The sequence below is a fragment of the Pristiophorus japonicus genome, chromosome 7 (genome assembly GCF_044704955.1).
Source record: "Pristiophorus japonicus isolate sPriJap1 chromosome 7, sPriJap1.hap1, whole genome shotgun sequence".
Lineage (NCBI taxonomy): Eukaryota > Metazoa > Chordata > Chondrichthyes > Pristiophoridae > Pristiophorus > Pristiophorus japonicus.
In genome coordinates, this window is record NC_091983.1 from 151,590,414 (window position 1) to 151,604,212 (window position 13,799).

At 52.6% G+C, this 13,799-nt stretch overlaps 1 protein-coding gene across 2 annotated transcripts in view; it reads right to left on the reverse strand.

Annotated features, from left to right (window-relative positions):
• The window catches only part of faxcb (failed axon connections homolog, metaxin like GST domain containing b), a 151,060-nt gene that overhangs the window by 49,318 nt on the left and 87,943 nt on the right, over positions 1 to 13,799 (reverse strand). For both annotated transcript variants that reach the window (XM_070884486.1, XM_070884484.1), the window contains one exon: positions 714 to 910. In XM_070884486.1, the coding sequence (XP_070740587.1) occupies positions 714 to 910 (197 nt within the window). The remainder of the gene's footprint in view (positions 1 to 713; positions 911 to 13,799) is intronic.

The window sequence follows — 13,799 nt, forward strand, 5'->3', positions numbered from 1 at the left end:
AGGGGGATGGAGGCATTTTCTCACAACGTCCACATTGTGCTAGCTGTCCTTTCAACTTCACCCGTCAGTTCTTGCCCTCCTTCCCTCATACAGCCTTTGCAAAGGCTTAAAAATGCTGTGAGCATTTTTTGAGCATTGAAAAAACGTTTCAATGTTTGTTCTCCCCTGTATACTGCCACTTAACTTTTCTGCACAAGGCACACGCTGCACTGGAAGCACAAATAAATGATTAAAATGAGCAGACCTTGCCAAATCCAGCAAGATCAGCCCCCCACTCCAGTTACACGTGTGCATTTGTGCAGATGACGTTTTCCACAGGATCCCAGAATTGGCACTACAGTCAATCCTAACAATTTTCTGGAGAAGCAGAAAACTTTCCACTTTACAAGAAATCCAAACCAAGCCGATTAAAATTGTGTTGATTTAGTGTTGTCCTTAATCGCCGTTACATCGTGGAATTCAGTCAGCCAAACAGCACACAGTGAACAAACCTAGATCATCTTTCAGACACCATGGGGATAATCTTCTGACATTGCACTGCTGATGGCTATAGTCCAACGTCAGGAAATTACTCCTCATGGTCCAAACTGCCACAGCACTCTGGAGTTGTCCTTGGTTTGATCTTTCCATTTCTTACTAAACAATAAATTTATTCTTGTAATATACCAGAAAGGAAGTATTTTTGAGCATTGGGGGAGCTTTAACCAACTTACCAATAGAAGTGTTCTTCCATCATTTTTGTAATGGCTCTTGAGACGGCTCTTTCACTGGAATCCAGGTGTTTGTTTAGGTTAACGCCCAGTTTATCTTGAAGAAAATCAATAATGAATTCTGTGCCTGATACTTTTTGATGATTATATTCAATCCATGGCATCTTTCCTTGAGGAGAGAGTTTGCCGTCAAAGTAATTCTGAAAAGAAAAAGGATTGGGTTTTAGGATTACATACAAATGTCTTTGTATTAGTTTTTTTAAATGAGAGGTGACTATACTCTCACCCCTCTGGAAGACACTTCTCTAAATTTATTAGTGAAATGAGTTAGCCATTGTCGATATAGTTTTTAATAGGTGCATAGCATAAAATTGCTTGAAAAATCAATACTAAACTGCCATTCTGATAGGGCAAAAGAATGTGTTGTATGGGAAGTGTAAACATTTGCACAGGTTAGGGAAGAGTACACGTTTACTCGACAGGGATAATGTTCTAACTTTGCATTTCCAGCAGGGAGCTTTGCTCACTAGCACTGCATGTGTGGAATTCAAGTAGCTGATTTTCCATTTTGCACGATGGATGGGTTAAGCTTCTTGCCAGTAGAATGAATTTGAAAAATGATCCCCTATACCGTGACATACTGTATAGAATCATTGAATCTTAGAAGCTTACAGTACGGAAGGAGGCCATTTCGGCCCATCGTGTCCTTACCTGCAACAAGAGGCTATCCAACAAAATCCCACTTTCCAGCTCTAGGTCGGCAACCCTGCAGGTTATGGCACTTCAAGTGCACATCCAAGTACTTTTTAAATGTGGCGAGGGTTTCTGCCTCTACCACCCTTTTAGGCAGTGAGTTCCAGACACCCACAACCTTCTGAGTGAAGAAATTTCCCCTCAAATCCACTCTAAACCTTCTACCAATTACTTTAAATGTATGCCCCCTGGATGTTGACCCCTCTGCTAATGGAAATAGGCCCTTTCTATCCACTAGGCCCTCATAATTTTATGCACCTCAATGAGGTCTCCCCTCAGCCTCTTCTGTTCCAAGGAAAACAAACCCAGCCTATCCAATCTGTCCTCATAGCTAATATTCTCCACTCCTGGCAATATCCTCGTAAATCTCCTCTGTACCCTCTCCAGTGCAATCACGTCCTTCCTGTAATGCGGTGACCAGAACTGCATGCAGTACTCCAGCAGTGGCCTAACCAGTGTTTTATACAGTTCAAGTATAACCTGCTCTTATATTCTATGCCTCAGCTAATAAAGGCAAGCATTCCATATGCCTTCTTAACCACCTTATCTACCTGGCCTACTACCTTCAGGGATCTGTGACATGCACTCCAAGGTCCCTTTGTTCTTCTACACTTCTCAGTGTCCTACCATTTAATGTGTATTCCCTTTCCATATTAGCCCTCCCCAAATGCATTACCCCACACTTTTCTGGATTAAATTCCATTTGCCACTGTTCTGCCCATCGATATCTTCCTGCAGTCTACAGCTTTCTTCTTCATTATCAACCATACAGCCGATTTTACTGTCATCTGCAAACTTCTTACTCATACCCCCTATATTCAAGTCTAGATCATTGATGTATACCACAAGAAGCAAGGGATCCAGTACTGAGCCCTGCGGAAACCCACTGGAAACATCCTTCCAGTCACAAAAGCACCCATCAACCATTACCCTTTGCTTCCTGCCTCTGAGACAATTTTGGATCCAACTTGCCACTTTGCCCTGGATCCCATGGGCTTTTACTTTCGTGACCAGTCTGCCATGTGGGACCTTATCAAAAACTTTGCTAAAATCCATATACACTACATCATACACACTGCCCTCATCGACCCTCCTGGTTACCTCCTCGAAAAATTCAATCAAGTTAATCAGACACAACCTTCGCTTCACAAATCCATGCTGACTGTCCCTGATTAATCTGTGTCTTTCTAAGTGAAGATTTATCCTGTCCTTCTGGATTTTTTCCAATAATTTTCTCACCACTGAGGTTAGGCTGACTGGCCTGTAATTACTCGGTCTATCCCTTTCTCCCTTCTTAAGCAAAGGTACCACATTAGCAGTCCTCCAGTCCTCGGGCACCACATCTGAAGCCAGAGGGGATTGGAAAATGATGGTCAAAGCCTCTGCTATTTCCTCTTTGGCGTTGCTTAACAGCCTAGGATACATTTCATCTGCCTGGGGACTTAACCACTTTCAAAGCTGCTAAACCCCTTAATACCTCCTCTCTCACTATGTTTATTTCATCTAATATTTCACACTCCTCCTCCTCGATAGCAGTATCTGCATTGCCCCTTTCCTTTGTGAAAACAGATGCAAAGTATTCATTAAGAACCATACCCACATCTTCCGCTTCCACATACAGATTATCCTCATGGTCTCGAATAGGCCCTATCCTTTCTTTAGTTACTCTTGCTCTTAATATATTTATAGAACATCTTTGGGTTTTCCTTGATTTTACTTGCCAAGAATTTTTCATGCTTTCTCTTTGCTTTCCTAATATCCCTTTTAATTTCACCTCTGGACTTTGTATACTCATCTAGAGATTCTACAGTATTTGGTTCTCAGTATCTGTCATAAGCTTCCCTTTTTTTCTTTATCCTACCCTGTATGTCGCTCGATATCCAGGGGGCTCTAGATTTGTTAGTCCCACCCTTTTTCTTTAAGGGCACATATTTGGCCTGAACCCTCTGGATCTCCTTCTTAAATGCCTCCCACCGATCTGACACTAATCTGTATCTAATCTTGAATTCATGATGCTAAAATAAGGTACAAAAGTGGAAAATGTTTACACTTTCCAGCACCAACATCTTTACCTTTATTGGCATAAACATCCATGCACCATGAAAATCTTACACTTGGTCTAACATACTTCTAACCCAGTCAGTTAGCCTATCACATCTGTCAGTCTATTATGTGCTGCCACCAATAATAGTGTTAACTATACACACCATTTATTATTTACTGTTTATAATTTAGTTATTCAATATTTTTAATGGCCCTGGATTAAAAGGGTTAAAGGAATAAATGAGATAGCTTTAGTTACCAGCAGCATATTGAACTCATTCCAATGACAGTATTAGATTATTGCCCTAAACGTGTTTTTGTGACCAAAAAATCACTGTATTTGTTCCATTAATGATCTTCTCAAGGGCTCAAAACACTGCATGGTACAAAATCATCAACAACACATCAGGCGTGAGTTTGGACTGGTATTAATTAATCTTTGCATTTGGTGATGGTGCAAATGGTTCAGTGAATTAAACTGTACACTTAGTCAAATATTTGTCATTTACATCAGTGTTCACAGTTGGTGTTTCAGTGCATTTTAATGGGGTTCACTACAGCTTCAGAAAATAGCGCTGAATAATTTTTAAAGGCAGCACATATAGTATATTTATGCTGACTTGAACTGTACCAAGACGTGGGAGGTATGTTGCTTGGAACTGCATGTCTAAATGTCATTACCAAAACAAAAAGTAACATTTTTCTGAACATGGCAAAGAGCCCTTGCAAACTGTGCAATTTATTGCAGAGAAGTTTATGTTCCTCCCCAATTCATAACAAAATGAAAATAGGAAGAATGGATATTAAATGGATGGCTGGAGAGTTGGGTGGGGGGAGCTAAAGAGTTGGGTGGGGGATGATAGAGAGTCGAGTGGGTGGATAGAGAGTCGGGTGGGTGGATAGAGAGTCGGGTGGGGGGATAGAGAGTTGGGTGGGGTGTTGGCGAGTTGGGTGGGGGGGGATAGAGAGTCGGGTGGGGGGTGAATAGAGAGTCGGGTGGGGGGATAGAGAGTCAGGTGGGGGGATAGAGAGTCGGGTGGTGGGGGGATAGAGAGTCGGGTGGGGGGATAGAGAGTCGGGTGAGGGGATAGAGAGTCGGGTGGGGGAATAGAGAGTCGGGTGGGGGGATAGAGAGTCGGGTGGGGGGATAGAGAGTCGGGTGGTGGGGGGATAGAGAGTCGGGTGGGGGGATAGAGAGTCGGGTGGTGGGGGGATAGAGAGTCGGGTGGGGGGATAGAGAGTCGGGTGGGGGGGGGATAGAGAGTCGGGTGAGGGGATAGAGAGTCGGGTGGGGTGGGATAGAGAGTCGGGTGGGGGGATAGAGAGTCGGGTGGGGGGGGGATAGAGAGTCGGGTGGGGGGGGATAGAGAGTCGGGTGCGTGGGGGAGAGAGAGTCGGGTGAGGGGATAGAGAGTCGGGTAGGGGTGGAGATAGAGAGTCGGGTGGGGGGATAGAGAGTCGGGTGGGGGGGATAGAGAGTCGGGTGGAGGGGGATAGAGAGTCGGGTGGGGGGGGATAGAGTCGGGTGGGGGGGGGATAGAGAGTCGGGTGGGGGGGGGGGGATAGAGAGTCGGGTGGGGTGGGATAGAGAGTCGGGTGGGGGGGGATAGAGAGTCGGGTGGGGGGGGGGATAGAGAGTCGGGTGGGGTGGGATAGAGAGTCGAGTGGGGGGGGATAGAGAGTCGGGTGGGGTGGGATAGAGAGTTGGCTGGAGGGGGATAGAGAGTTGGGTGGAGGGGGATAGAGAGTCGGGTGGGGGGATAGAGAGTCGGGTGGGGGGGGATAGAGAGTCGGGTGGGGGGATAGAGAGTCGGGTTGGGGGGAATAGAGAGTCGGGTGGGGGGATAGAGAGTTGGCTGGAGGGGGATAGAGAGTTGGGTGGAGGGGGATAGAGAGTCGGGTGGGGGGATAGAGAGTCGGGTGGGGGGATAGAGAGTCGGGTGGGGGGATAGAGAGTTGGATGGAGGGGGATAGAGAGTTGGGTGGGGGGGGATAGAGAGTCGGGTGGGGGGATAGAGAGTCGGGTGGGGGAGGATAGAGAGTCGGGTGGGGGGTGAATAGAGAGTCGGGTGGGGGGGGAGATAGAGAGTCGGGTGGGGGGATAGAGAGTTGGCTGGAGGGGGATGGAGAGTCGGGTGGGGGGGGGAGATAGAGAGTCGGGTGGGGGGGGGAGATAGAGAGTCGGGTGGGGGGATAGAGAGTCGGGTGGGGGGATAGAGAGTCGGATGGGGGGATAGAGAGTCGGATGGAGGGGATAGAGAGTCGGGTGGGGGGATAGAGAGTTGGGTGGAGGGGATAGAGAGTCGGGTGGGGGGATAGAGAGTCGGGTGGGGGGGAGATAGAAAGTCGGGTGGGTGGGGGATAGAGAGTCGGGTGGGGGGGAGATAGAGAGTCGGGTGGGGGGGGGATAGAGAGTCAGGTGGGGGTGGATAGAGAGTCGAGTGGGGGGGGATAGAGAGTCGGGTGGGGGTGGATAGAGAGTCGGGTGGAGGGGGATAGCGAGTCGGGTGGGGGGATAGAGAGTCGGGTGGGGGGATAGAGAGTCGGGGGTGGGGGATAGAGAGTCGGGTGGAGGGGGATAGAGAGTCGGGTGGGGGGATAGAGAGTCGGGTGGAGGGGGATAGAGAGTCCGGTGGGGTGATAGAGAGTCGGGGGGGGATAGAGAGTCGGGTGGAGGGGGATAGAGAGTCGGGTGGGAGGATAGAGAGTCGGGGGGGGGGGGATAGAGAGTCTGGTGGAGGGATAGAGAGTCGGGTGGGGGGGATAGAGAGTCGGGTGGAGGGGGATAGAGAGTCGGGTGGAGGGGGATAGAGAGTCGGGTGGGGGGATAGAGAGTCGGGTGGGGGGGGGATAGAGAGTCGGGTGGAGGGGGATAGAGAGTTGGGGGGGGGATAGAGAGTCGGGTGGGGGGGGATAGAGAGTCGGGTGGGGGGATAAAGAGTCGGGTGGAGGAGGGATAGAGAGTCGGGAGGGGGGATAGAGAGTCGGGTGGGCGAGAGATAGAGAGTCGGGTGAGGGGGAGATAGAGAGTCGGGTAGCGGGGAGATAGAGAGTCGGGTGGGGGGAGATAGAGAGTCGGGTGAGGGGGAGATAGAGAGTCGGGTGGGGGGGAGATAGAGAGTCGGGTAGCGGGGAGATAGAGAGTCGGGTGGGGGGGAGATAGAGAGTCGGGTGGGGGGATAGAGAGTCGGGTGGAGGGGGATAGAGAGTTGGGTGGGGGGGGGATAGAGAGTCGGGTGGGGGATAGAGAGTCGGGTGGGGGGATAGAGAGTCGGGGGGGGGGATAGAGAGTCTGGTGGAGGGATAGAGAGTCGGGTGGGGGGGGGATAGAGAGTCGGGTGGTGGGGGAGATAGAGAGTCGGGTGGAGAGGGATAGAGAGTCGGGTGGGGGGGAGATAGAGAGTCGGGTGGTGGGGGAGATAGAGAGTCGGGTGGAGAGGGATAGAGAGTCGGGTGGAGGGGGATAGAGAGTTGGGTGGGGGGGGGATAGAGAGTCGGGTGGTGGGGGAGATAGAGAGTCGGGTGGAGAGGGATAGAGAGTCGGGTGGGGGGAGATGGAGAGTCGGGTGGGTGAATAGAGAGTCGGTTGGAGGGGGGTAGAGAGTCGGGTGGGATAGAGAGTCGGGTGGGGGGGAGATAGAGAGTAGGGTGGGGGGGGATAGAGAGTCGGGTGGTGGGGGTATAGAGAGTCGGTGGTGGGGGGATAGAGAGTCGGGTGGGGGGGGATAGAGAGTCGGGTGGGGGGAGATAGAGAGTTGGGTGGGGTGTTGGCGAGTTGGGTGGGGGGGGATAGAGAGTCGGGTGGGGGGATAGAGAGTCGGGTGGGGGGATAGAGAGTCGGGGGGGGGGGATAGAGAGTCTGGTGGAGGGATAGAGAGTCGGGTAGGGGGGATAGAGAGTCGGGTGGAGGGGGATAGAGAGTCGGGTGGAGGGGGATAGAGAGTCGGGTGGGGGGATAGAGAGTCGGGTGGGGGGGGGGATAGAGAGTCGGGTGGAGGGGGATAGATAGTTGGGGGGGGATAGAGAGTCGGGTGGGGGGGGATAGAGAGTCGGGTGGGGGGATAGAGAGTCGGGTGAGGGGGAGATAGAGAGTCGGCTAGCGGGGAGATAGAGAGTCGGGTGGGGGGGAGATAGAGTGTCGGGTGAGGGGGAGATAGAGAGTCGGGTGGGGGGGAGATAGAGAGTCGGGTAGCGGGGAGATAGAGAGTCGGGTGGGGGGGAGATAGAGAGTCGGGTGGGGGGATAGAGAGTCGGGTGGAGGGGGATAGAGAGTTGGGTGGGGGGGGGATAGAGAGTCGGGTGGTGGGGGAGATAGAGAGTCGGGTGGAGAGGGATAGAGAGTCGGGTGGGGGGGAGATAGAGAGTCGGGTGGGGGAATAGAGAGTCGGTTGGAGGGGGGTAGAGAGTCGGGTGGAGGGGGATAGAGAGTCGGGTGGGGGGGAGATAGAGAGTAGCGTGGGGGGGGATAGAGAGTCGGGTGGTGGGGGTATAGAGAGTCGGTGGTGGGGGGATAGAGAGTCGGGTGGGGGGAGATAGAGAGTCGGGTGGCGGGATAGAGAGTTGGGTGGGGTGTTGGCGAGTTGGGTGGGGGGGGGATAGAGAGTCGGGTGGGAGGATAGAGAGTCGGGTGGTGGGGGGATAGAGAGTCGGGTGGGGGGATAGAGAGTCGGGTGGGGGGGAGATAGAGAGTCGGGTGGGGGGATAGAGAGTCGGGTGTGGGGGATAGAGAGTCGGGTGGGGGTGGATAGAGAGTCGGGTGGGGTGGGATAGAGAGTTGGCTGGAGGGGGATAGAGAGTTGGGTGGAGGGGGATAGAGAGTCGGGTGGGGGGATAGAGAGTCGGGTGGGGGGGATAGAGAGTCGGGTGGGGGGATAGAGAGTTGGCTGGAGGGGGATAGAGAGTCGGGTAGCGGGGAGATAGAGAGTCGGGTGGGGGGAGATAGAGAGTCGGGTGGCGGGATAGAGAGTTGGGTGGGGTGTTGGCGAGTTGGGTGGGGGGGGGATAGAGAGTCGGGTGGGAGGATAGAGAGTCGGGTGGTGGGGGGATAGAGAGTCGGGTGGGGGGATAGAGAGTCGGGTGGGGGGGAGATAGAGAGTCGGGTGGGGGGATAGAGAGTCGGGTGTGGGGGATAGAGAGTCGGGTGGAAGGGGATCGAGAGTCGGGTGGGGGGGGGATAGAGAGTCGGGTGGGGTGGGATAGAGAGTTGGCTGGAGGGGGATAGAGAGTTGGGTGGGGAGGGGATAGAGAGTCGGGTGGGGGGGAGATAGAGAGTCGGGTGGGGGGGGATAGTCGGGTGGGGGTGGATAGAGAGTCGGGTGGAGGGGGATAGAGAGTCGGGTGGGGGTGGATAGAGAGTCGGGTGGGGTGGGATAGAGAGTTGGCTGGAGGGGGATAGAGAGTTGGGTGGAGGGGGATAGAGAGTCGGGTGGGGGGATAGAGAGTCGGGTGGGGGGGATAGAGAGTCGGGTGGGGGGATAGAGAGTTGGCTGGAGGGGGATAGAGAGTCGGGTAGCGGGGAGATAGAGAGTCGGGTGGGGGGGAGATAGAGAGTCTGGTGGAGGGATAGAGAGTCGGGTGGGGGGGATAGAGAGTCGGGTGGAGGGGGATAGAGAGTCGGGTGGAGGGGGATAGAGAGTCGGGTGGGGGGATAGAGAGTCGGGTGGGGGGGGGGATAGAGAGTCGGGTGGAGGGGGATAGATAGTTGGGGGGGGGATAGAGAGTCGGGTGGGGGGGGATAGAGAGTCGGGTGGGGGGATAAAGAGTCGGGTGGAGGAGGGATAGAGAGTCGGGTGGGGGGATAGAGAGTCGGGTGGGCGAGAGATAGAGGGTCGGGTGAGGGGGAGATAGAGAGTCGGGTAGCGGGGAGATAGAGAGTCGGGTGGGGGGGAGATAGAGTGTCGGGTGAGGGGGAGATAGTAACATAGAAACATAGAAAATAGGTGCAGGAGCAGGCTATTCAGCCCTTCTAGCCTGCACCGCCATTCAATGAGTTCATGGCTGAACATGAAACTTCAGTACCCCCTTCCTGCTTTCTCGCCATAACCCTTGATCCCCCGAGTAGTAAGGACTTCATCTAACTCCCTTTTGAATATATTTAGTGAATTGGCCTCAACTACTTTCTGTGGTAGAGAATTCCACAGGTTCACCACTCTCTGGGTGAAGAAGTTTCTCCTCATCTCGGTCCTAAATGGCTTACCCCTTATCCTCAGACTGTGACCCCTGGTTCTGGACTTCCCCAACATTGGGAACATTCTTTCTGCATCTAACCTGTCTAAACCCGTCAGAATTTTAAACGTTTCTATGAGGTCCCCTCTCATTCTTCTGAACTCCAGTGAATACAAGCCCAATTGATCCAATCTTTCTTGATAGGTCAGTCCCGCCATCCCGGGAATCAGTCTGGTGAACCTTCGCTGCACTCCCTCAATAGCAAGAATGTCCTTCCTCAAGTTAGGAGACCAAAACTGTACACAATACTCCAGGTGTGGCCTCACCAAGGCCCTGTACAACTGTAGCAACACCTCCCTGCCCCTGTATTCAAATCCCCTCGCTATGAAGGCCAACATGCCATTTGCTTTCTTAACCGCCTGCTGTACCTGCATGCCAACCTTCAATGACTGATGTACCATGACACCCAGGTCTCGTTGCACCTTCCCTTTTCCTAATCTGTCACCATTCAGATAATAGTCTGTCTCTCTGTTTTTACCACCAAAGTGGATAACCTCACATTTATCCACATTATACTTCATCTGCCATGCATTTGCCCACTCACCTAACCTATCCAAGTCACTCTGCAGCCTAATAGCATCCTCCTCGCAGCTCACACTGCCACCCAACTTAGTATCATCCGCAAATTTGGAGATACTGCATTTAATCCCCTCGTCTAAATCATTAATGTACAATGTAAACAGCTGGGGCCCCAGCACAGAACCTTGCGGCACTCCACTAGTCACTGCCTGCCATTCTGAAAAGTACCCGTTTACTCCTACTCTTTGCTTCCTGTCTGACAACCAGTTCTCAATCCACGTCAGCACACTACCCCCAATCCCATGTGCTTTAACTTTGCACATTAATCTCTTGTGTGGGACCTTGTCGAAAGCCTTCTGAAAGTCCAAATATACCACATCAACTGGTTCTCCTTTGTCCACTTTACTGGAAACATCCTCAAAAAATTCCAGAAGATTTGTCAAGCATGATTTCCCTTTCACAAATCCATGCTGACTTGGACCTATCATGTCACCATTTTCCAGATGCACTGCTATGACATCCTTAATAATTGATTCCATCATTTTACCCACTACTGAGGTCAGGCTGACCGGTCTATAATTCCCTGTTTTCTCTCTCCCTCCTTTTTTAAAAAGTGGGGTTACATTGGCTACCCTCCACTCCATAGGAACTGATCCAGAGTCAATGGAATGTTGGAAAATGACTGTCAATGCATCCGCTATTTCCAAGGCCACCTCCTTAAGTACTCTAGGATGCAGGCCATCAGGCCCTGGGGATTTATCTGCCTTCAATCCCATCAATTTCCCCAACACAATTTCCCGACTAATAAAGATTTCCCTCAGTTCCTCTTCCTTACTAGACCCTCTGACCCCTTTTATATCCGGAAGGTTGTTTGTATCCTCCTTAGTGAATACCGAACCAAAGTACTTGTTCAATTGATCCGCCATTTCTTTGTTCCCCGTTATGACTTCCCCTGATTCTGACTGCAGGGGACCTATGTTTGTCTTCACCAACCTTTTTCTCTTTACATACCTATAGAAACTTTTGCAATCCGCCTTAATGTTCCCTGCAAGCTTCTTCTCGTACTCCATTTTCCCTGTCCTAATCAAACCCTTTGTCCTCCTCTGCTGAGTTCTAAATTTCTCCCAGTCCCCAGGTTCGCTGCTATTTCTGGCCAATTTGTATGCCACTTCCTTGGCTTTAATACTATCCCTGATTTCCCTAGATAGCCACGGTTGAGCCACCTTCCCCTTTTTATTTTTACGCCAGACAGGAATGTACAATTGTTGTACTTCATCCATGCGGTCTCTAAATGTCTGCCATTGCCCATCCACAGTCAACCCCCTAAGTATCATTCGCCAATCTATCCTAGCCAATTCTCGCCTCATACCTTCAAAGTTACCCTTCTTTAAGTTCTGGACCATGGTCTCTGAATTTACTGTTTCATTCTCCATCCTAATGCAGAATTCCACCATATTATGGTCACTCTTCCCCAAGGGGCCTCGCACAATGAGATTGCTAATTAATCCTCTCTCATTACACAACACCCAGTCTAAGATGGCCTCCCCCCTAGTTGGTTCCTCAACATATTGGTCTAGAAAACCATCCCTTATGCACTCCAGGAAATCCTCCTCCACCGTATTGCTTCCAGTTTGGCTAGCCCAATCTATGTGCATATTAAAGTCACCCATTATAACTGCTACACCTTTATTGCATGCACCCCTAATTTCCTGTTTGATGCCCTCCCCAACATCCCTATTACTGTTTGGAGGTCTGTACACAACTCCTACTAACGTTTTTTGCCCTTTGGTGTTCTGCAGCTCTACCCATATAGATTCCACATCATCCAAGCTAATGTCTTTCCTAACTATTGCATTAATCTCCTCTTTAACCAGCAATGCTACCCCACCTCCTTTTCCTTTTATTCTATCCTTCCTGAATGTTGAATACCCCTGAATGTTGAGTTCCCAGCCCTGATCATCCTGGAGTCGGGTGGGGGGGAGATAGAGAGTCGGGTAGCGGGGAGATAGAGAGTCGGGTGGGGGGGAGATAGAGAGTCGGGTGGGGGGATAGAGAGTCGGGTGGAGGGGGATAGAGAGTTGGGTGGGGGGGGGATAGAGAGTCGGGTGGTGGGGGAGATAGAGAGTCGGGTGGAGAGGGATAGAGAGTCGGGTCGGGGGGAGATAGAGAGTCGGGTGGGGGAATAGAGAGTCGGTTGGAGGGGGGTAGAGAGTCGGGTGGAGGGGGATAGAGAGTCGGGTGGGGGGGAGATAGAGAGTAGGGTGGGGGGGGATAGAGAGTCGGGTGGTGGGGGTATAGAGAGTCGGTGGTGGGGGGATAGAGAGTCGGGTGGGGGGGGATAGAGAGTCGGGTGGGGGGAGATAGAGAGTTGGGTGGGGTGTTGGCGAGTTGGGTGGGGGGGGATAGAGAGTCGGGTGGGGGGATAGAGAGTCGGGTGGAGGGGGATAGAGAGTTGGGTGGGGGGGGGATAGAGAGTCGGGTGGTGGGGGAGATAGAGAGTCGGGTGGAGAGGGATAGAGAGTCGGGTGGGGGGGAGATAGAGAGTCGGGTGGGGGAATAGAGAGTCGGTTGGAGGGGGGGTAGAGAGTCGGGTGGAGGGGGATAGAGAGTCGGGTGGGGGGGAGATAGAGAGTAGCGTGGGGGGGGATAGAGAGTCGGGTGGTGGGGGTATAGAGAGTCGGTGGTGGGGGGATAGAGAGTCGGGTGGGGGGAGATAGAGAGTCGGGTGGCGGGATAGAGAGTTGGGTGGGGTGTTGGCGAGTTGGGTGGGGGGGGGATAGAGAGTCGGGTGGGAGGATAGAGAGTCGGGTGGTGGGGGATAGAGAGTCGGTTGGAGGGGGATAGAGAGTCGGGTGGGGGGGAGATAGAGAGTAGGGTGGGGGGGGATAGAGAGTCGGGTGGTGGGGGATAGAGAGTTGGGGGGGGATAGAGAGTCGGGTGGGGGGGGATAGAGAGTCGGGTGGGGGGATAGAGAGTCGGGTGAGGGGGAGATAGAGAGTCGGGTAGCGGGGAGATAGAGAGTCGGGTGGGGGGGAGATAGAGAGTCGGGTGAGGGGGAGATAGAGAGTCGGGTGGGGGGGAGATAGAGAGTCGGGTAGCGGGGAGATAGAGAGTCGGGTGGGGGGGAGATAGAGAGTCGGGTGGGGGGATAGAGAGTCGGGTGGAGGGGGATAGAGAGTTGGGTGGGGGGGGGATAGAGAGTCGGGTGGTGGGGGAGATAGAGAGTCGGGTGGAGAGGGATAGAGAGTCGGGTGGGGGAGGATAGAGAGTCGGGTGAGGGGTGAATAGAGAGTCGGGTGGGGGGATAGAGAGTCGGGTGGAGGGGATAGAGAGTCGGGTGGGGGGATAGAGAGTCGGGTGGGGGGATAGAGAGTTGGCTGGAGGGGGATAGAGAGTTGGGTGGAGGGGGATATAGAGTCGGGTGGGGGATAGAGAGTCGGGTGGGGGGGGATAGAGAGTCGGGTGGGGGAGGATAGAGAGTCGGGTGAGGGGTGAATAGAGAGTCGGGTGGGGGGATAGAGAGTCGGGTGGGGGGATAGAGAGTCGGGT